General features: G+C 45.6%; 1 protein-coding gene across 9 annotated transcripts; it reads right to left on the bottom strand.

Annotated features, from left to right (window-relative positions):
* Window positions 1-5,455: 5,455 nt before the first annotated feature.
* On the bottom strand, window positions 5,456-18,345 carry LOC120685695. Of its 9 annotated transcripts, XM_039967753.1 has the most exons (5): window positions 14,741-18,345; window positions 14,526-14,634; window positions 8,428-11,820; window positions 6,132-6,547; window positions 5,456-5,738 (listed from the first exon to the last, which is right to left on the bottom strand). In XM_039967753.1, the coding sequence occupies exon 1, from the start codon at window positions 16,498-16,500 to the stop codon at window positions 14,920-14,922; it is 1,581 nt and encodes a 526-aa protein (XP_039823687.1). In that variant the 5' UTR covers window positions 16,501-18,345; the 3' UTR covers window positions 5,456-5,738; window positions 6,132-6,547; window positions 8,428-11,820; window positions 14,526-14,634; window positions 14,741-14,919. The 9 variants fall into 9 exon arrangements, 8 of the variants coding, with proteins under 8 accessions (XP_039823687.1, XP_039823684.1, XP_039823682.1 ...); XR_005679695.1 differs by having other exon boundaries at window positions 8,428-14,634; window positions 16,523-18,325; XM_039967750.1 differs by having other exon boundaries at window positions 14,526-18,345.
* Between the last annotated feature and the right edge of the window lie 4,376 nt (window positions 18,346-22,721).

Raw genomic sequence — 22,721 nt, forward strand, 5'->3', positions numbered from 1 at the left:
TGATGTGGAAGTTGGATGGTGCTTGGGAGTTGGGACTCCCTGACCCTTTTATAGCTGAACAAGTTAGGTGTCAAATGTTTGTTTATTGGGGGGAAAGCTCCACCAATCAATCAGGGGAGTGACTTGGGAGTTTGAAATGGTTTGCATGGCAACAAAGGCATCATTATGGCCGGTGTTTACTTTGGTTCTTGCTGATGCTTTTTTTTTAATTTTAATTTGTGCCGATGGAGATTTCGGGCTAGCAGGAATAAAGAATGTTCATAGGGTCAATTGGGGGGTGGGGGGGGGGGGGGCAGACAAAGAACACTCAGCTATAGACCTGTTTGGCGGGGCTTCGCTCCTCCAAAAACAACTACAGTCTGGCTCTTTTGGTGGAGCGGTTTCTCTGGCAAAGCTGGAGCAGTTTTGAAAAATATTTGGCAAAACAATTTCTAGTATTGGTGTCTACTCACGGAGCCGCTTGACCTCTCCAGTGGAAGGCGGAAGGGGCTCCAGGTGTGGCTCCTTGTCTACAGCTACTCCAATATGAACCGTTTGGCAGAGCTCTAGCTGGAGCCAATTTTGGAGCCGTGCCAAACAAATCCTATATATATGCCTAGCATGAGGTGTGTATGACGGTTAACTCGTTCATCGAACCAACCTAGTTTGTTTATTTGTGCTGCTACTACCTAGTCCATTTTCCCAGCTTGTAGTACACACCAACCGACTCACCGAAAAGCATGTGATCTTATGTACTTGTGTCAAGAAGATCCATGGTACAAAATTTAGGGTCTGTTTGGGACGGAGGAATTTCGTACATAGTAGGACCAACTTCCGAGCGGCGCCTCATTGGTTTCCAATTGTTTTATAGTTCATTCCTCGTTTCAGGAAAGATGTATTGTTAGGGTAGTTGCCTATAGAAACCGGTGGTGCTTGCGACTTTGGCACCCAAACAAGGGTGGTGCTGGGTTTCAGGGGGCGGCACGTCTTGCATACCCCATGTGACGTCAGCTGCGATCGCAACCACCGCAGAATAATCTAGCCCTAATCTTATCGCTGCCGCCCCGGCCTCATGGAGAGGTAGCTCTCTCAGCTAGGCTGCCATGGGAGGAGTTGACCTTGCTGCCGATGATCCAGCAGACAGGTTTGGCTTCCAAGTCCTCCTACCCGCCAACGCGTAGCTGCAGACACGGCGCCTCCCTCTCTCCCATCATCCCTTGGCCGTGTTGGGATCACTGTCTTTTTGGCAGCTGCAAGCAACCAGGCCACTCGTCTTGTTAGCCGGCCTGTGTTCTTACGTTTACTTTACCGTTATCCTGGCGATGATGCAGCTGACACACACTGACACTTGCGGTGTTCCTTGTAAATCATCTCAACCACACGCCAACAAGAGTCGCCGCGCCCGTGCCTACCCGATTCTGATGATGGACCCCTTTTTTTTCATCAGAGTTTTTTTTCTGAATTTTGCTTATACATCTTGTTTTAACTTTCTTCAGATTGGAACTGAGGCAAAGCGCATTCAGGGACTCCAGGTCGCCACACCACACAACACATGCTGACATGCATCGTGGTGGTAACCGAAAGAGCTGATTTCGGTGATCAATGCATATGAAATTAACTGTGTCAAGCATACATTAGAGTTCGTTTTTCAAATAATTTGTAAATTAATTCCGGCTTGCATGTTAGTTTTTTGTTTTTGAAAAAAAAAGAAATTAGAAATCTTCACTTGCAGTATATGTTTGGAGGAACATGCCTGATTGAATCAAATGAAACACATATGGATGATTACTATGATGATTCGATCAAAATAGTATGGCAAACAATGAAATCGGGGCCTAACAAACCCGTACAACTAGCATATAATAAGGATATACTGAATCTGTATAGTAATATTTATATATCAATAAATCTGTCATCACAACTAACAAAGGCACTGATGAGGTTGATCATTAGCCTAGCAATGCTATTGGAAGCCAATATAAATGAGTGGTAGCGATCAATAATGTTTGAAGCTTTCAACCCGTGCAATGCCGACCTCGGCGATCCAGTTGACTTTCTTCGGTTAATCAATTGTGTTTGACAGTGCAGATTAATTTAGTTATTTGCCCCTGCCATTTGGTACAAATGGAATTCCTGTCCTTACAGTATGCATGGTAAAGAAATATTGTTGCTGCTGTGACGACACCAGATTTTTTCCACTTCATTTCTATTACCATGGTTAACGACCTGGTTCATCTATGACTTGTGAGATTGGAAGTCTGTGTTACAAGGAATAAGATCCCATGATCATAGCCGCGTTTCTCGCAACAGGTATGCATTTAGCCAAGCTAGGTTTTGTTGAAGAGGGAAAAACAATTAGCACCGTCCGCTAGAAATTGGAGTGTGTTAATGATGAATTGGGTGTGTATTGAAGTAACATGTTCATGACAAAGTATAAATTAGTTTCTATTTGAAATGAGGATTTGTTCTCTGATTCCCATGGGATTGAACAGTTTTCAATGAAACTGAAAACTCCCGCATTATAAAAACAGTCCCCGGCTATCTGGCGGCTATGAAATCTATGCCTTTTCTATTTATCCTATATGGCAAGTAGTTCAAGTTTTTGTGATTATGGTTGCCGGAGAAGAAGTTTCATGGTTTGAACAATCTGATTTCATATGAATTTATCTCATCTAACCCACTCAAAGCATGGGGGTAGAGCCATCTGGCCATGCATGTCTAATGGTTTTTGTCCAGGATCTGGGTAGCCGTACTTAATCAGTACTAATTTCATGTTGACTTGGATATTTTTCTTCATCCGCTGGCACTTTCACTTGCTAGATGCACATACACAACCACATATCTTTGTGACTTGTGAGCACGTCATTTCACTGATAGCTACGTGGGTCCTACCAGTGCTCATCACTAATCCTCCATTTGGCTGTTCATTCTTGTTATTTCTTCATTGAATTTTCTTTATTTTCAGTCCATTCATGTTCATGCGTCAGCTCTAGATTTGCACAAAGTAAAATGATGGATCCACTGAAAGTTCAACTCATCTATAACAACACACTAATTGCTAAAGAGACCTTCGGTTTAATTTAAGTTGCGGATGATTATTGGTAATGCTTGTTGTTTTAATTAGGTGCTTAATTGTACCATTTAGTGCAGATCAAATGCCATTGCAGGAATTTGAGTTGGGCTCAAAATGATGAAGTTTAAGCATACCATTTTTCACCAAGTGTCCAAATTAATTTCTTGTTCATAATGGTACAAACCTCTTTGTTTCCTTTTTTTTGGCAAATAATTTATGCCTTTTTTAAAATAGAAACTTGACTATAATTTTTCTAAGCCTAAACTTTGTGATGCTGAGTATATTGTGATCATTATTAGGTGACAAATCTTAATACCTTTGTTATACGTAATGACCACCTTTCTGAATGCTTAACAGAACGTATTATATTCAAGAAAGACAGCTATTACAACCAAGGTAACAGTTATAGTTACCGGATCACCAAGTAAACTATATTTTCATCTGCCAAGCTTCATTTGCCGTAGATGCTACAGTACCCATCTGATCCTCCAACACTGCACACAATACCCATATAAATTCCTCTGTTCACACAACACCGCTTGAAATCAGTACTAGCTTGAGATGAAGGCAAGCATGTGCCTTGTTAACTAAGCTGCAGAAGCTTATTAACCTGAAGCATATCCTTCCTTGCCGTGCCTTTCAGCTACTCGGTAACTCAGAGACAAAGACATCTATCCCCTGGAGCTTGCCAAGGCCGGCAAGTTGTGCAATACTGCTAATGTACTTCTCGATGATCCATGCCGTGTCGTGTGTATTATTACTCCACATTAGTTTTGTGGTCCAGGTCTCCAGAACTAGGTAGTTTATTGATCAACTCACACCACCAAGCAAAGTAGTTAATCTGAAAATAAATCTTGACCATACCAGTCCTGAAAGTGGTTCAGTGAGTTGATTCAGGGAAAATATAAGCGTCCTTTGATACTTGCAGTATTGGCTCTGAAGTGCCAGTTGCAGCTACCGGTTGCTGCCTCCAAACATCTTGGCGAGACTACTATATTTTTCAGTGAGAAACTGAGGGAAGAATTTTTCAAACAGCAATGAACAGTGTTGCAGGTCGAAAGGTTTCAAGAGCTCGGCTTGTTCGGTTTGCTTGTTTTTGTTCGAGCAATTCTTTTTTTTTTCAGAAGATCGTGCTGTTTGTTCAGTCTGAACGTTAAGGGGAAGGTTTGATTTGTAAGTACAGAACACAATTACTTTTTTATCGTGCAGATAGGAGTGTGGGGAAGTGCTCTTGAACTTTGGAGAATGCTGCTTAATTTTCTGTTCTCCTGCTTTCAAAAAAAAAAAAAATTCTGTCGTCCTAACAACACTGGCTTTTTCAGAGGTTTTGACTTCAGTGCCTAAACCTACCAGAACCCTCAAGACCTGAACATTATACTAGTAGTACAGTTCTACAATGTTCTCATCAACTTTCCTTACATGACTTGACAAGCTTGACAGTAAGGCAAGCGAACTGTATCACTCCAAATATTATTTATGCAGCAATCATTCCTGTTTAAATTTTGTATTCCATTCGCCCGATTTCGTTGGAAGAACTTGATAAACAAACCCGCATTATAACCATACGAATGACGCCTCCACCAAATACGGAGGGAGCAATGGTGCATGCATGCATGCTCTGACTCTTCTGATATGGTTAAATAGTACATGCTCTGAAGAAACATCCAGCCATGAACAAAAGTCTGAACCTCCCTACCTTCTGACTTGCGGATTACAAAAACAATGCAAGCACCGAGGATGAAAACGACTTGGTTCAGTTTAGAAGATTGCGCATGCCCCACGCAGGCGAACATCTATGGTCCGCAGCTTGAGATTCAGAAGATAAGAAGCAGGAATTGTTCAGCCTTTCCAACTTCGTTGGGGCACGAATCGGCATGGTTGGCGCGGTTGACTCCGGAATTGAAAACTGGAGCGAATGATCTGATCTGCACAGAACAGCTGACAGCTGGTGCTAATCTTCTGTCTGACGATGCCAGGTTGACATGGGTGAGGGGATAAAAATTCAGGTGCAGTGCAGGTTGACATGGATGAGAAGGGAATGGCGGCCAGGGCTTATATAGGGGGGAGAACCCTATCGCCCCTGGGGGGCAACAGACCCCTGTCGCCCGGCCCCCTCCCCCGGGCCAGGGACCTCTTTGCAAATTCCAAAAAAAATTACATTAGGGTCCTGTCGCCCCCCATAGGGCAACCGGGGGGTATTTTTGAAATATTTCAAAACGGACATATATTTTTGAAATTTTGATTTTTTTTTAAATATAAAAAAGAAAAAAGCGCCACAACACAACATAGTCGCCGCCCGTGTCGGCCCAAAGTCGCAAAACGCAGGCCCATTTCACTCTTCTAAGTTCGTCGATCATCGCCCATCAACCTATGCATGCTCATTGGCTCCTTGGTCACTAGTGATTGACATGTGGGTCTCGCACACTGCTACTTTTCATTTGATACCAAAACATAGCCAAATGGATCTTGGCTTTGCTGATTTAATTACAAGGAAGCTCAATATGAAGCTTTCAGTGAAAGGATATATTCACTGAAGCTCTCCATCAAAAAGCAAAAGAACGCAGACACACACACTGCAAGAATACCCAAAGGACACATAGTAAAAAAATACTTCTCCTATTTCGTGGGTGGTCACATATCTTCTCAGTAAATCGACCAAATACACCCACAGTAAGACCAACAACCCCTGCAAACCAAAAAAACTTTGGTAAGCATTTTGCCTTTACAGAAGCAAAAGAAGTTATATATCATTTAAATAGTATAATCAAAGGGCATATGTTTCCTCGTGTTTGGCTACATTTTTTGACTATTCATCTGTATTTAGAAGCAATGTTAGCATTAACTCTGATATTGTTATAACCAATATATGACTCTGTTACTACTCTGAAAAACTAGTCATATAACAGGACCCTGTTGGTTCAGAAAGAAAACTTTGGTAAGCCATCTAAAGGAATTACAAGAATTTCTACTGTACATTCTTGAGTTATTCTTGGTTCAGAAAGAAAAGCTTCCACTGGTTAATTTTCCTGTGTAAACAGGTAGAGAGTTAAGCATGTTAGGATAGGGTTGATCTACATACCCGGAAAATGCATTTAGTGATCCTTGCGGCGTCCATATCCAGTGCCACTTTTTCAGCCTCCGTCATTCCAACCATGGTGGCAATCTTCGTCATGATGTCTGGCTGCGGTGGCGCTGTAGTGTAATCCATGGGTCCATTCTCGAGGTCGAGGAATAATGCGTCCGCCTCCTCGTTAGGGACCTTGCCATTTGCAGCGGTGTTGCAAGCACAGCCACAGTCTCTGCACGGCGTTGGTGATCCAACAGCAGGAAGAATGGGGGCTACCAAGGTCTGGTCCAAGATGCAAAAGATTTCAGCTATAGGTATAGAAACAACAATCGCAGCGAACGTGGTAAACCATGTATCTCCGCTGTGTAGTTGATCGCATATCTTTTCATTGAATCAAATAAATACAGCCACAGTAAGATCAGAACTCCCTGCAATGAAGAAAATTTTCAGTCAGCACATGACTGTAATAAGTCTATAAACCACAGAAAAGACCAAAGGAAGGACTACTCAGACAGAAACGAAACAGAAGAAAAGAATGTTGACAAGGATGGGACCAGGTTGCCGATTCAATCTAAATATCTAATGGTTTGAGACTGCCGTTTAGATGGTTAACTACCTGGAAAAATCTGCAGAATTATTTGAAGAAAAACACTAGAAGAGTTACATGTGTCACATGGGGGGGTTCGCTAGTTTCCGGGCGACCGTAAGTTTTGGTCCGTACGGTCGATTTTCCGACCGTTTTTTTTGGTAACTTTTTTTGTCATTTTGTGATAAAAATTTCTCTAAAAATTTTTTCAAGAAAAAAATCAGGAGGCGAGAAAATTTTCAGGGAAAAAAATTTTGGAAGAAAAAAATTTTAAGAAACAAACTTAAAGAAATAATGATAAAACTTTTACATTCAGAAAAAAACCCTCGGATAAAAATTTTTCATCCAAAATAAAAGATAAAAGGCTAGGGTAAAAAAATTTCATCGAAAATCCAAAAAAAATGAGGTGAAATTTTTTTGCAAAAAACAAATCACTTACCCCGTCGCGAGCCGCCGCACCGCCTCCCGGCCGGTCCGCGGCACCGCTCCCACGCTCCGCTGCCGCGGCCCCGCCCGGGCGCGCCGATCCGCCGCGGAGCCGCCGCACCGCCTCCCCGCCGGCCCGCGGAGCCGCCGTAGCCCCGCCCGGGCGCACCGCACTGCCGCGGATCCAGCGCGGATCTGCCGGTCGTCGACCGTCGGAGGGAGGCAGGATCTGCGGTGCGCGGAGGGGGAGGGAGGCCACGGCGGGGGCGGCCAGACTCAGGCGGCGGACGGCGGGGAAGAAAGGAGGGGGAGGGAGGCCGCGGCGGGGGCGGCCGGACTCAGGCGGCGGACGCGGGGGGAAAAATGAGGAGGAGAAGGAGCAGGGAGTGGTTGGGAAAAAAAAGAAAGGGGAAGGAGCACTCGGGTCCACATATGGCGCTGGGAGTCGGTCGAGTCGACCGTGAGTTCACGGTTGCTTGTAGATTTAGCATTGGGGTCACATGGTTAGCACCTTTTCACTTCACAAAATCAGGCTGGGTTGTTCTTTTTAGAGTAGTATATAGCAGAGATACTTTTTACCCTTTTTTCCTCTGCTAGAACATGCAGAAGCAACCGAAGGACAGGATATATTTTTTAGATTAAGGAAAATCCGGCCTCGACCAAACGGAAGGACAGGATATTTCTCTTTAATAAAAGGAAGATATTAGGCTGTTGCCGTGACAGTTAATGGGGTACCAGTTAATAAAGATGATTTCTACGCCTATGTTTGCATTTACCATATAAAAAAAATTAAACAACAGTTCAATTCTATATATAGAACCCACCACTAGCGTAAACTCTAATCCGGTCCAGGTTGCCATCAGTCAAGCCAGAAAATTGAATGACAATGCCGAAGTTTATACATCTTTATATATATTGCAAATTCATTTGCCACTCTGACCTTCTGGTTATTCTCGGATGGAACAAACTTTTAACAGCCCTATGTGATCCAAAACTCTCCACTCTTCTAATCCTCATACATGCAGTGAAACTGATCTAAATCATCAGCCCTTTTGTGGGCAATAATTGTATATAACCCTGGATTCTTTTTTGTGTCGATTTGACCGCGACGTAGCATCTTTTGCACAGGTCGATTGAACATGTATACAACCATGGTAAGGCAAAAGGTTTCCTCGATCGAACACCAATTAAACTCCAGTGTTTCGGCCGGATTTATTTCATGATAAAAAAGCTACGCACGGTGATTGTCCATCACCGAAAAGGATCAACTGGCAGGCAGGCGCATGCAATACGTACCCGGAAGATGAACTTGGCGGCCCTCTCCGCCGCCATCTTGATGGGGTCCCTCCCGGCGGGCACATCCATGGCGCATGCAGCATCCCTCTTCCGGGTCCAGCAACGGCGACGCGCCGTCGACCGCGCCGCACGTCATCAACGATCCGGCCAGGGGAGAACGGGAACGACGGCGGCGGCGGGGATGGAGCGGTGAAACAAGCTAAGCTTCGCGCCGCGCGAGGGCCGCCCTAATCGTTTCCTTCGACTCGATGGCCGGTTGCTTTTCTCCTTTAGTCCTTTTGGGCCGGAGAAGGTATCTATCTGACAGGTCTGAGTCCTACTCAGACTCCAAAACACATTTGATCCTGTTTGGATCCCACGACTAATTTCTAGTCTATAAATTTAGCGTGGACTAATTATAATAAATCAGCATAGTGCTTTTGCGTTGCTATGAGTAATATAATAGATTTATATAATATCATCAAAAAAGTAATTTCACCAACTTTGTAGCCATTCACTACGTATAAAGTCCGTGTTGTGGTTGTGCTAGGTATTGATTGTTCGGAATCCGATTGAGATTTCGGACAGGATAAACTAAGGCCCACCTGTCAATGACATAATACGGATCAAACCAAAAATTTAGGTGGAAACATTACTCGCTTTAGTAGTAAGTATAGATATAGATATGGACTAATTGTTGAACTAATTATACGGATATAATAGCTAATTGGAAGTTAGAATCATCATAGTCACTGGGCTGCGTTCCACTATTCGGGAACACTCACTGTTTCGGGACAGGAAGGTGGGAATGTGGGATCGTTTTCGTTCCCGCAATGTAAAGTACATCCTAAGTGTCATTCCCGTTTCCCGTTCCTTATTCCTTGATCCATCGCCTCGGGAACTTCGGTGACTATGGTTAGAATCTACTAATCTTGATTAGTCCATGATTAGTTCATATAGCCTATTACTACACATCGGACTAATTTTTAGTCTTTTTATTTTAGTCCATCTAAACAGAACCCTTGTACAGTGTACTACACCTGGACGGATGTGTCGATACACCAATGCATCAAGAAGTCCCATGTCGAAAGCAGACTTGACCCCCAACACGTACGTTAACATGCATGTGGGGGTGGAACATGTTGAATTTCGGACCCTTAATAGTTACATTGGGACCCAAGAGCCCATATGCTCATCACCATATGTATTATTATATTCTGTCATTTGCTTCACGTATTACTAATGGGAAATAATCCAACAATTGAGGTTCCACATCAGTTGTGGAAAAGGAAAGGGACCATTAGTTATGACTGTTGCTAGAACATCTAATGCCAGCAGCTCTAGTGGCAATATTCAGGCATCACATAAATCTTCTGAAAAATGGTGCCCTTAGTTGTAAGGAAACTCATCAGATCTTATTGATGGAAATATATATGTTTTCATCTGCAACTTGTGCTATTAGACTTAAGTTGAGTGAAAGCCATGATGTTTCTAGTAAATTGAAATGTTGTTTTGTGTTTAAAGTGTATGTGAAGGACCGGACAGGCGACCAGAAGGGGGTGAATGAGAGCCTTTAAAAATTCTCCAAGAGAAAAGGCATATGTCTCGAATTCAACCCGATGCACCTCTCTTCTAACTGCCGAGGTGACACACACCAACACGTGACGAGTTCACCGTAGAAACGGTTAGGAAAAGCTCGACGCAAAGCGAAAGCAAGTGAAAGACGAATCACTCGAGCCAAACACGACACAAAGCGGAAGCCGATATTAAGCAAAGTCGAAAGCTTGACACAAAGCAAAAGCTAGCAAAAACTTCACTTAACTAAGCACGCAGCATATTAATCAACATTAGTCCACTAAGCATGCAAAACACCTCTGAGCATTAGTGACAACAAACTAAAGATAAAACTAGCTGCGGAAAATCAAGCGAGACATTTCATCGAACAGCTTACGGGCGGAGGGTGATTGATGAAAAACGAACTCAATCTGTGCCGGGATTTTACTCGTGCTCACTCGATCCACTTCCCTGCACAAGAACAAGTAATCAAGAAGTTCAGATGCTCACCTTGTGTCGCTCTCACCTGAGCTGGACGCTCCCCGTGGCTGCGCCGTTCTCCCGGCCGCACCTGCGCCCTCTGCAGACCGCTGCAGCCTACCAAGGCCGGCAGGCGCTCTGCGGCAGGATCTGCGCCGCTTGCAGCTGCTGGTCGGAGACCGCCGCACTCTCCAACGGCCGTGTGCAGGCAAAGCCTGTAGGCCACTCTGCTCTGTTGCATCGCCTGTGAAGTCCAAAGCCAAGCCGAGCGCCAAAGCCCAGCCCGCCTTGCACCACCAGCACTGCTCCTCCTGATGTGCTAGCGCTGGTCTCCCTGCACACGCACCCCAAAGGCACCTACCTGCCTCCTTGCTTGAAACTCACGCACGCCAAGACCAAAATTTCTGCACCAATTACAGAAGCCGCAAAGGGGCGGAAACAAGAATAAAATCCAGCAGGAAAACAAGATGTAGAACAACGAATCAACTCAAATCAAAAGACTGGAGGGCACGAGAAGGGAAGGGCCTCCTTTCCCTTCGAATTCATAGCTCCAAACCTCTCAAAAATCCATCTCAATCCCTAACCCTAGATGGAGAAGGGGAGGGAGAAAAGAGAGGAACAAGAGAGGAGGAGGGACACTCCAAATGAACGGCCGAGTTGGAGAGCTGCCCATCCCCCTCTTCTTATCCTCTAATTCCTCCACTAGAAAGTCTGAAATACCCCTACTTAATTAATTACAATACATGCCCACGCAGGAGCAATTTCGTCCATCTTTTTGTAGGAGCCACGGACAGACACACCGCCTTCATGACTTCGCTTCGTCTCGACACAAGCTTCGCTATGGCACCATGTGCCCTCCGCCCGGACCTTGACCGCGCCAAATCCGCCCCCGGTTTTGAGACCTAAACCGGTCAAACCTGTCTCCACCGGTGTTGAGGCCAAACCGGTCAAACTCTCTCGCACGCCGCCACACGACGTGACTGACTCCCCGGTTTTGAGGCCAAACCTATCAAACCGCCAATGTCGACGCGTGTCCGGCCTCCCGCCGAGCCTTGACGCCTTTGAGTCCTTCGCGCGCGTCCGCCGCACGGACCGCCTACTTGACTCGCTATCGTCCTCGCCAACTTGGCCGACGCCGTCTTTATCACCATGTACTCTTGCCCTTCTGCGCACCATGTGGACCGCCCATGACTTCGCCCGGCCACCACGGGTCCCTCGGTCCAGGCCTATTCGCATTCACCCTTCACCGTCTTGGTCCCTCGGCATGAACCTTTCGCTCCACCGAGCCTACTCGCGACCATCATTCACCACGGTCCATCAGCATGAATCTTTCGCCTGACCTTCACCGCTCGTCATCGACCATCATGCCGCATCCTACACCTGCACATCACGAGCCAAGAGACACATCAAATCCACACGCTGTTGTCAATCACTTATCATCCAAGGGTGGCCACCATTGGTCCTCAATCTCCCCCTTGATGAGTGCATTGACAACACCCAGCACAATTTCATCATATGAAAAGATTAACAGAAGAAGAAGAAAAAGAAGCTCATTCAAGAGATCCAAAAACCATGTGAAAAGACAAACACAAGATCTCTCGAAATGAAATGTCTCAGCTCCCAAAGACAAGGGTAAAAGCTCGACACAACTGAGACAAAGCACATGATCCCTCAAGAAAAGGCAGAAAGGGCTCAACACCGATCATGTGCAAATCGATAACTCGAACCAAAAGCCGATCCCTCAAGAAGAGGTAAAGCTCAACACAATTGGCACACGAGCAAAGGAGACACAAAATCTCACAAAGCTCACAATCTCACACACGAGAGCAAAAGAGACACACAAAATCTCATAGAGCTCAGAACTCCCAAAATGCCATCAAAACCATTTCATCAATTTGTCAAACGCTAATCACTATCAAATCAAGGTTCATATCAACTTGATTTTCACAATCTCCCCCTTGATGAGTGTGTTGACAACATTAAAGCACAAAAAATGGTTTGAGGCAAAAGTCAAAAATATCATCCAAGTGATCCAGATCCAAGTAAAACTCGTATATAAGTGAATAAAAGCCACATAAAAGCCAATATCAAAGTCACTTGCATGAGATACATTACAAAGGCCAAATCGACTTGGAGAAGTCTCGGTTCCCAAAGACATGGGCAATGGCTCACCACAACCGAGACGAGAACCAATGATCTCAAAAGAGCATAGAACTCACAAGCTCCCCTAAGCATATGCAGCTAAGCAAAAGAGCACAAGAAGCTCACACGCTCCCCCTGAACACATGCACTCTCCCTGAAAGCATGCTACGAGAGCAAAAGAAAGGATGCTCCCCGTCAAATGCAAAACCCTCCCAATGTGATATGTCATGAAACACATGAGAGCATGAATGAAAGGGTGCAACCTACAAAGCTTCTCAGATGGACCAAAAGCATTGAAATATGCTACAAGTGAACTAAAACATGAGAAGCGGGTCAAAAGCAAGCATTCAGAGCCATCATGAGGATATTATGATATACTCAGGAGGCAAAAGCATACAAGTGAGTATTAAGCAAATTTAAAATTTAGATATCACCACATGAGCAAACAACTAGCTAAATGATCACTCCGACATAGATCAACTAGTTTATAAGAGCTCATACAAGGATGACAAATTCTCAACATAAGATCATTGCTAACACATGCAAAAGCATTCCTACTTATTTCTCAACTCACTGAAACCATGTGCCTACTTCTATGGCAAGCACATGTAACAGCAGAGCAACCTGATAAAGAGTTTTGCAACAAAAGCAATTGAAACAGCATGTAACAAGCAGTTCTTTTGCAAACTCATATTTTGACCATTTTCAGATAGAACAAGAAGGAAACCAAGGTTTATGAGGTGCCCCTTGGCACAAGTGTAGCTCAACATCAAAACTACCTCTAGAAAAACAAAACATGCACAATGATATGCCATGTGTAAAGAATCAGGCATCCAAACACAAGCTATCATAGGACTAGCAACCTAAGCAAGAGCAAAACTTAGCAAGAAGCTACTCATGGGTGATTGACAATTATGATTCAAATCCAATTTAAAAGCTTAGCTCACAAGATTTTTATCTCATACCATCAAGAGCATAAGCAACGCATTGCACCGACACCATGATCACAAGCATTAGTTCACAGGAGCATAGATGAATACTGAAGGCACATAGGAGAAGCTCAGAATGATACTAATGCATTATGATACAAATGAAGAACAATGCAACAATATGTCACAAGAGTATACAAAAACCAAAGACAAAGGCCAAATATACAAAATGATACAATTGCCAATGAAAAACAAGAAGAGGCGGGCTCAGCTCAAATCAAGAGGGCTCAAGAGGAGTTGGACTGATCCTCGCAGCAAATATAGAAAAGCATCACCCAAGGACCCAACTGAGTACCATGAAAAAGGTACCAATTGAAGGACCAAAATGGATACCAATTAAAAAGATTGAAAATGGATATCAAATCCAACAAAAGTCCTTAGCCCAAACTCCCCTTCAACCAAAGACATCTAGCAAAACAAAGCTAGAAAAAGAAGGGACACAAAAACCAAATAAAAGTCTCCAAAACTAATTACAAGAGAGGGTGAGCTCAAAGAAAAAGCAAAATGCAACTTGAAGACATGACAAGCCCAAAGCAGGTTAAAGCTCAATTCATGTTAAACAATGCAATGGAGATATCAAATGTGAGGGATCAAAGCATTGCAACATGATTCCAATTGAATGAATAAAAGCATGGACTTGCAAACATGTCAACTAGCTACAAAGGAGTCTATACAAAAAGAGCCACAAAAATGATACCAAATGAACCACATGTCATTTTTACAAAATGAAGCATATAAGAAATCATGCCACGAGGTTCATGAGGATCACACACTAACAAGAAAACAAAAAAGGACTAATCCACATATATACCACAATGCTAGCATGATAAGATATATGAGAGAAATACGCATGCTAACAAGAAAAGTGGCTAGCCTACCAGGGTATATATACAATATGATACAAATGCAAAATAATGTACATGGGTAAAACTCACAAAGCATAGTGTACAAGACCTCTCAAGGGTCATATGCAAAAGGCGTGGAGAACCATCAAGTCTTGATCATCTCCAGGCAAAGATCAAGTTTCATCGAATCTCATGTCCTCCACCCCGCGTCCTCGTACCTACACATCAGAGGACAAACAAGCCCGAGTCTTGGATCCTAAAGGGATAGCAAGCAGGGACTTGGGAACCAAAGACTTGGCAACACGTGTAAAAGGTGCACTCAACTTGTCATGTGGGTTAGCATGTTGCAGATGCTGGTTCAAATGAGAAGAACTTGAAACACCCTTGGAAGCACACCTCGAAAGAGCAACTCGAGAAGAAAAACGAGTGCTTCCAGTAGCAAAAAAGCAATGGTCTCCCGAGGGTCTAGAAGAAGAACCAACACAAGCATCACGAGAAGCGTGTCATGGACCGATACGAGAAGCATTAGAAGCATGTCCACGTACACGACAAAACCCACTAGAAAAGGAGTCAAAGAACCCATCAATGAAACGTGGTTTCTTACTAGGCACACGAGTGCTCATGCCATCAGATGGGCTATGAACAACCAAAGGCCTAGAAGCACGAACTCGCCACATGCGTCTTGCACGGCGATAGCAAAAGTTCACTTGGTGCCCATCTTTCTCACAAAAGGGGCAATGGTACAAAGGCCTACATCGAGACACGGTCCGAGAGGATGAATCACCATTCTCTCTAAAGTGAGAAGTCCCTTGGGACTTAGAACCAGAAGCATCAACTCTATACTTGGTGCCCAATTTAGAATCACATGTGCCATGGGGAAGGCTACATGACATTCTAGAAGCTTTGACACGCACACGTCGCTCGTGTTTGACACGGCGAAAGCAAAACTCAACGCTGTGCCCATCTTTCTTGCAAAAGGTGCAATGGAACTTAGGTTTAGAAATATGAGCTCCAAAGAAGTGAGAAGCACCCTTGCCATCTGAATCACTTTGGGCAACACCGGAAGAAGCAACAGGCTTAGGAATAGCTATGAAAGAGCTATCCGAAGCACAAGCAGAAGTACTGAAATCCAAAGACTCACGCTCAACTGAAGCCAACTCCGGTTGGGAAGAAGCAAGTTTGGAAACACCATCATCGGAGTTACAAGAATCGCGAGAATCAAAGGACTTAGCACAAAGACTCTTGTATCTCTTGCTCAAAAACTCATTCTCAGACTTGAGACGATCACAAGTACCACACGGAGCATTTCTAAAGCTTTCCACTTGCTCCTCAATGCACTTAGCATATGTGGTACGCAAGAGATCAACTTCTATCTCAAAGCGAGCACTCATATCATTGTGCTCAACCAACTTGATGCTCATATCATCGAGTATTCGCTTCAAAGCCTCAACTTTACTTTTCAAATCAATGCATGTAGTGCAAATGATAGGAGATGCATCAATTTTAGAGATACCATGCAAAGCATCATGATTATCAATAGAAGCTAGGCAAGCATCACCATTTTCCTTCAAAGAGCACATAGCACTAGGCAAAGATTTTATCTCAATAATTTCAGCCCTAGAATGCTCAAGTTGTTCTACACAAGTGGTGTGAGTCAATTTTAATTCTTTAATTTCAGCCTTCAAGGACTCACATAAAGCACATGGTAAAGAAGCATTTGACTTCAACAAAACAACTTCATCTCTAGCCTTATCAAGATCACTATGTAAAGCAACACATGAATTGCATGGCATAGAGGCATTAGATTTTAACATGTCATTTTCAGATTTCAAGCAAGCAAGAGAAGCATTTAAATCATCATTCTTAGCAAGCAAGCTGTCACAAGAATCACAAGGCAAAGCATCACTAGACTTGTAAGAGATAGGCGCATTCACACTACCAAGCCTAGAAATCATGCACTTATCACTAGACATGTTCATATTCAATTTCTCATTTTCATCAAGCAAAGCATCACAAGAATTTTCAAGTTTAGCAATTTTTGTTATCACAGGCACAAACTCGAGACACAAGATGCAGCATATCATTGATGAGTTTATCTTTGCTCACCTTCTCAAGCTCGGGTACGAGATCAATGATTGAAAGCCCATCCTTCACTTTGAGCTCGAGTCGATCCATCACATCAAGATCATCCTCATCCTTGTTCGGCCAAAGAGCATCATCGTCATTGTCGAAGACAATGTCATCGAGAGAGGTAGCGTAGGCACGCTCCTTGATCTTAGCTAGCTTGCGATGCTTTTGTTTTAGAGCTTCTCGATCATTTTGCTTGTTAGTCGACTTGCGATCATCGCCGGTTGCAATCATACTTCGATCGAAATCTGTGGAAAAAGACACACAAGAAGAGGAGCTTGGTGCCATAACTCAAAGCACCGGTTAACGTTAGTGAAAATGAGCTCAAATCGTGAAAAACCGAATCCGCAAGCAAAACCACCTTCTCCGTGGTCGCCTCGTGGATCACAGACACCGGTTAAGGCAAGGAGAGATCCCAACCCGCTCTGATACCAATTGAAGGACCGGACAGGTGACCAGAAGGGGGTGAATGAGAGCCTTTAAAAATTCTCCAAGAGAACAAGGCCTATGTTTCGAATTCAACCCGATGCACCTCTCTTCTAACTGCCGAGGTGACACACGCCAACACGTGACGAGTTCACCGTAGAAACGGTTAGGAAAAGCTCGACGCAAAGCGAAAGCAAGTGAAAGGCGAATCACTCGAGCCAAACACGACACAAAGCGGAAGCCGATATTAAGCAAAGTCGAAAGCTTGACACAAAGCAAAAGCTAGCAAAAACTTCACTTAACTAAGAACGCAGCATATTAATCAACATTAGTCCACTAAGCATGCAAAACACCTCTGAGCATTAGTGACAACAAACTAAAGATAAAACTAGCTGCTGAAAATCAAGCGAGAGATTTCATCGAACAGCTTACGGGCGGAGGGTGATTGATGAAGAACGAACTCAATCTGTGTCGGGATTTTACTCGTGCTCACTCGATCCACTTCCCTGCACAAGAACAAGTAATCAAGAAGTTCAGATGCTCACCTTGTGTCGCTCTCACCTGAGTTGGACGCTCCCCATGCCTGTGCCGTTCTCCCGGCCGCACCTGCGCCCTCTGCAGGCCGCTGCAGCCTACCAAGGCCGGCAGGCGCTCTGCGGCAGGATCTGCGCCGCTTGCAGCTGCTGGTCGGAGACCGCCGCCCTCTCCAACGGCCGCGTGCAGGCCAAGCCTGTAGGCTGCTCTGCTCTGTTGCGTCGCCTGTGAAGTCCAAAGCCAAGCCGAGCACCAAAGCCCAGCCCGCCTTGCACCACCAGCGCTGCTCTTCCTGATGTGCTAGCGCTGGTCTCCCTGCACACGCACCCCAAAGGCACCTACCTGCCTCCTTGCTTGAAACTCACGCATGCCAAGACCTAAATTTCTGCGCCAACTACAGAAGCCGCGAAGGGGCGGAAACAAGAATAAAATCTAGCAGGAAAACAAGATGTAGAACAACGAATAAACTCAAATCAAAAGCCCGGAGGGCACGAGGAGGGAAGGGCCTCCTTTCCGTAAGAATTCATAGCTCCAAACCTCTCAAAAATCCATATCAATCCCTAACCCTAGATGGAGAAGGGGAGGAAGAAAAGAGAGGAACAAGAGAGGAGGAGGGGCACTCCAAATGAACGGCCGAGTTGGAGAGCTGCTCATCCCTCTCTTCTTATCCTCTAATCCCTCCACTGGAAAGTCTGAAATACCCCTACTTAATTAATTACAATACATGCCCACGTAGGGGCAATTTCGTCCATCTTTTTGTAGGAGCCACAGACAGACACGCCGCCTTCACGACTTCGGTTCATCTCGACGCAAGCTTCGCTATGGCGCCATGTGCCCTCCGCCCGGACCTTGACCGCGCCAAGTCCACCCCCGGTTTTGAGGCCCAAACCAGTCAAACCTATCTCCCCCGGTTTTGAGGCCAAACCAGTCAAACCCTCTCGCACGCTGCCACACGACGTGACTGAGTCCCCGGTTTTGAGGTCAAACTGATCAAACTGCCAATATCGACGCGTGTCCGGCCTCCCGCCGAGCCTTGACGCCTTCGAGTCCTTCGCGCGCGCCCGCCGCAAGGACCGCCTACTTGACTCGCCATCGTCCTCGCCGACTTGGCCAACGCCGTCTTTATCACCATGTACTCTTGCCCTTCCGCGCACCATGTGGACCGCCCATGACTTCGCTCGGCCACCTCGGGTCCCTCGGTCCAGGCCTACTCGCATTCACCCTTCACCATCTTGGTCCCTCGGCATGAACCTTTCGCTCCACCAAGCCTACTCGCGTCCATCCTTCACCACGGTCCATCAGCATGAATCTTTCGCCTGACCTTCACCGCTCGCCGTCGACCGTCATGCCGCATCCTACACCTGCACATCACGAGCTAAGAGACACATCAAATTCACACGATGTTCTCAATCATTCATCATCCAAAGGTGACCACCATTGGCCCTCAGTATGTCATTGATTTAAAATTGCCAATTAAGGGTTTGCTTCAATATTCTGATAAGCTAATGTCGCCCTCTGTTACAGACTAGTTACTGACGATTAGAGAACATGTGTTGGATTATCATTTGATAGTAGTGATAATCATCTGTGCAGCCAAGAAATTTGTGGTAAACTCCTTGCTAAAACAAAAGAAATTTTTGGTGAAGTAACTTTTAACCATTTCACTCATTGTGCTACTCCTGCAGTGTAAGCTATTCGGTAGCATATCTTTGGAAGATGTTGAAAATTGTATTTAGATATAGTTGTTTTTCAAATTAAATTCTAGTTAATAGTAGTCACTTAAGGAACCTTTTTTTTTGACATATAAATCTGCTAAAACCTTCCTATCACTGCCTCTTCAGGTCCTGTTCTGCATCAGAAAGACAACTATTATGCTCTTGTGGAGCCGGTGTTTGCACTGATTTCTGATCATGGTTTTTTGTACAAACCTTCAATTATCATGGTATGGTATTGAGTTCGTGATGAGTGATAAACAAAATCATACAACAGATCCCAGAAACTCAAGATATTTACAAAGCCGCCAAACTGCAGGTTAGGGTCATTCATGTACAAGTTATAACTAGAGTAGTTGCTGCTATGGAAATATATTGACCTATCCAACAATCCAAGGCAAGAGTACAACTATATTCTTAATTTGCAGTCAATAAAGCTCACATGGTTGTGCTACAACACCAATCAGCAAGCGAAACAGAGGAATGGTACCATTTTTCACACTGGAATCCAACCTTGGGCATCATACAAAAGGGAGCCTGGAACCCACTAAACATAAGTCCAGAGAGCTCAAAATGTATAGGATTATAGCCTTCTGGATCTGCTAGAATTCTGCCAAGGAATTCTTATGAACAAGATGGCATTTTAAGCAGGACAATAATCAATTCCCATCACGAGCACAGTAAAAGCTTGAAAGACTTATCTGCGGACCAAATTTCACTAAAGGCTACAGATACCAGTTCTCTTGTTTAAATTTCCACTTAAGTTACAAGAATAATGAATTTTGAGCAACAAGTTTTCCTTGCTGACCAAAATGTCCATACTGCTGTGACTCATTTGATTGCTCCTTGCCAAACATGTTCTATTTCCTTCTCATAAGTAAATATAACATATGCTCAAGGTTCTGCAGCTCTTCTAGCTCTAGCATGGCCTCCATTGTCTTGACCCGTTGCATTAACATCCATAACCAGGAAAATCATTTCAGTACCATTGCTTATTAGGACCTCATGGGAATTATATTCAACTAAAATCATCAGCAGTCGAAACCATAATATTGCCTCTACCAAAACGGGGAATGTTGCAACTTCCTTTCATGGGGTGTGATAGGCCATTAACAATCAACATGCAGCACAGGTCAGCCACATTTTAGAGCTATAGCTCCATGAAACCAACAATGCACTGGAACAGATTAACAATAGGCACATATCAGAAATCTAACTGTAACAAAGAGCTGTGGAGTTCACCTGAATTAAGTAGAACTAGCAATTTTTCCAAGATACATTGTCCACCTTAGCTTCAATAAGCTAGATTCTCCAATAGAATTTCTGACAAAAAAAATGGTCGAGTGGACCACAGATAAGACCAATGAAAGTATAGAGCATCTGGGAACATTGGTTGCATGATGCTGAAAGCTCTTAGGTTGTCCATTGTTCAAAACTTGGGACATGCCCTAACAAATTCAGCTTGTTCATCTGTAGGGTGGTCAGGGCATCGACCATATGATTGCTTGACAAAAGTAACTCGTTACTTTTTTGCCTCACACCATTGGTCTCAACTCCTTGATCCCAACCATTGTAATGACAGGATATATGGGCATGTTCCTGTAGAAAGGTAGAATGGGAGGAACACCACACCCAATCAGGGGGGTGAGCTTTCATATATATAGCCAATGTGGCTTGTGTTACAAGGAAACTATCCTGGTACAAATCAATCAGCTATACATAGCAACTACAATCAGCTATATATGTCAGGTTCTATACATTTCCTAATACCCGCCCGCAGTCGCAACGGGAGGAGTACGGACGCAAAGACTGGACCGAAACTCTGTGAAGAGCTGTACAGGGAGGCCCTTGGTCATGATGTCAGCGAACTGATGAGCGGAGGGAACATGAAGAACCCGGACCTGTCCAAGCGCCACCTTCTCGCGGACGAAGTGAATGTCGATCTCGATGTGCTTCGTGCGCCGGTGGTGGACAGGGTTGGCCGTCATGTAGACGGCACTCACGTTGTCACAATAGACAACGGTGGCGGAAGCGAGGGGAACATGGAGCTCCTGAAGCAACTGGCGGATCCAGCAGCACTCAGCGACGGCATGGGCGACCGCACGGTACTCGGCCTCGGCGCTGGACCTGGACACCGTGGTCTGACGCTTCGAAGACCACGAAATCAGGTTGTCGCCGAGGAACACGCAGAAACCTGAAGTCGAGCGGCGGGAGTCTGGACAGCCAGCCCAATCGGCGTCGGAGTAGGCAGTCAGACTGTCGACGGGGCCGGTGCCGATGTGGAGGCCGTAGGAGAGCGTGCCCTTCACGTAGCGCAGGATGCGCTTGACCAAAGCGAGATGAGGCTCGCGAGGGTCGTGCATGAAGAGGCACACTTGCTGGACAGCGTACGCCAGGTCAGGCCGAGTCAAGGTGAGGTACTAAAGAGCACCCACGAGACTCCTGTAGTCAGAGCTGTCAGAGGCAGACAGCGGGGCACCATCCGAGACTGAGAGCTTGGCCTGAGTGTCAACAGGGGTTGCCGTAGAGTGACACTCAGTCATGCCGGCACGCTGGAGAAGATCCATGGCATACTGTCGCTGGGACAGGAACAAGCCGTCAGACGAGCGCGTGACGGAGATGCCGAGGAAGTGGTGCAGGTCGCCGAGGTCGGTCATGGCGAACTCAGAGGTGAGTTTGGCCATGATCTGCTGAAGAAGCGTCGAGGACGAAGCGGTGAGGATGATGTCATCGACGTAGAGCAGCAAGTAGGCGATGCTCGCGCCCTCTTTGAGCATAAAGAGGGAAGTGTCGGAGGCCGAGGCGACGAAGCCGAGCTGTCGAATGAAGGAGGCGAACCGCTGGTACCACGCTCGCGGCGCCTGCTTGAGCCCGTACAAGGACTTATGCAGGTGGCAGACGTGATCAGGAGCGGCGGGGTCGACGAATCCAGGCGGCTGCTGGCAGTAGACCGTCTCGTCGAGGTGGCCGTGAAGAAAGGCGTTCTTCACGTCGAGCTGGTGGATGGGCCAGGCACGAGAAGCGGCGATGCTGAGAACAGCCCGGATGGTTGCCGGTTTGACCACCGGGCTGAATGTCTCGTCGTAGTCGATGCCGTGCTGCTGGGAGAAGCCGCGGACGACCCAGCGCGCCTTGTGCCGAGCAAGAGTACCGTCGGAATGGTACTTATGCTTGAAGATCCACTTCCCGGAGACGACGTTGGCACCAGGTGGTCGGGGAACGAGATGCCAGGTGCCGTTGTCAATCAGGGCCTGAAACTCATCAGCCATGGCAGCTCGCCAATTCGGATCGGCGAGCCCGCTGCGGTAGTTTGCCGGGAGCGGGGACGGGACGATGGCGGCCAACCCCTTGTACTGCACGCGCGGAATAACACCAGACTGTGTACGGGTCACAGGTCCAGAGGATTCCGGGGCAGCAGGCACAGGCGGAGGTGCTGGTGTGCGCGGTCGGCGAGAGTAGACCAGCAGCGGCGGTGCTGGGGGCGCTGGGGGGGGGGGTCTGGTTGG

The sequence above is a fragment of the Panicum virgatum genome, chromosome 8N (assembly GCF_016808335.1).
Source record: "Panicum virgatum strain AP13 chromosome 8N, P.virgatum_v5, whole genome shotgun sequence".
Lineage (NCBI taxonomy): Eukaryota > Viridiplantae > Streptophyta > Magnoliopsida > Poales > Poaceae > Panicum > Panicum virgatum.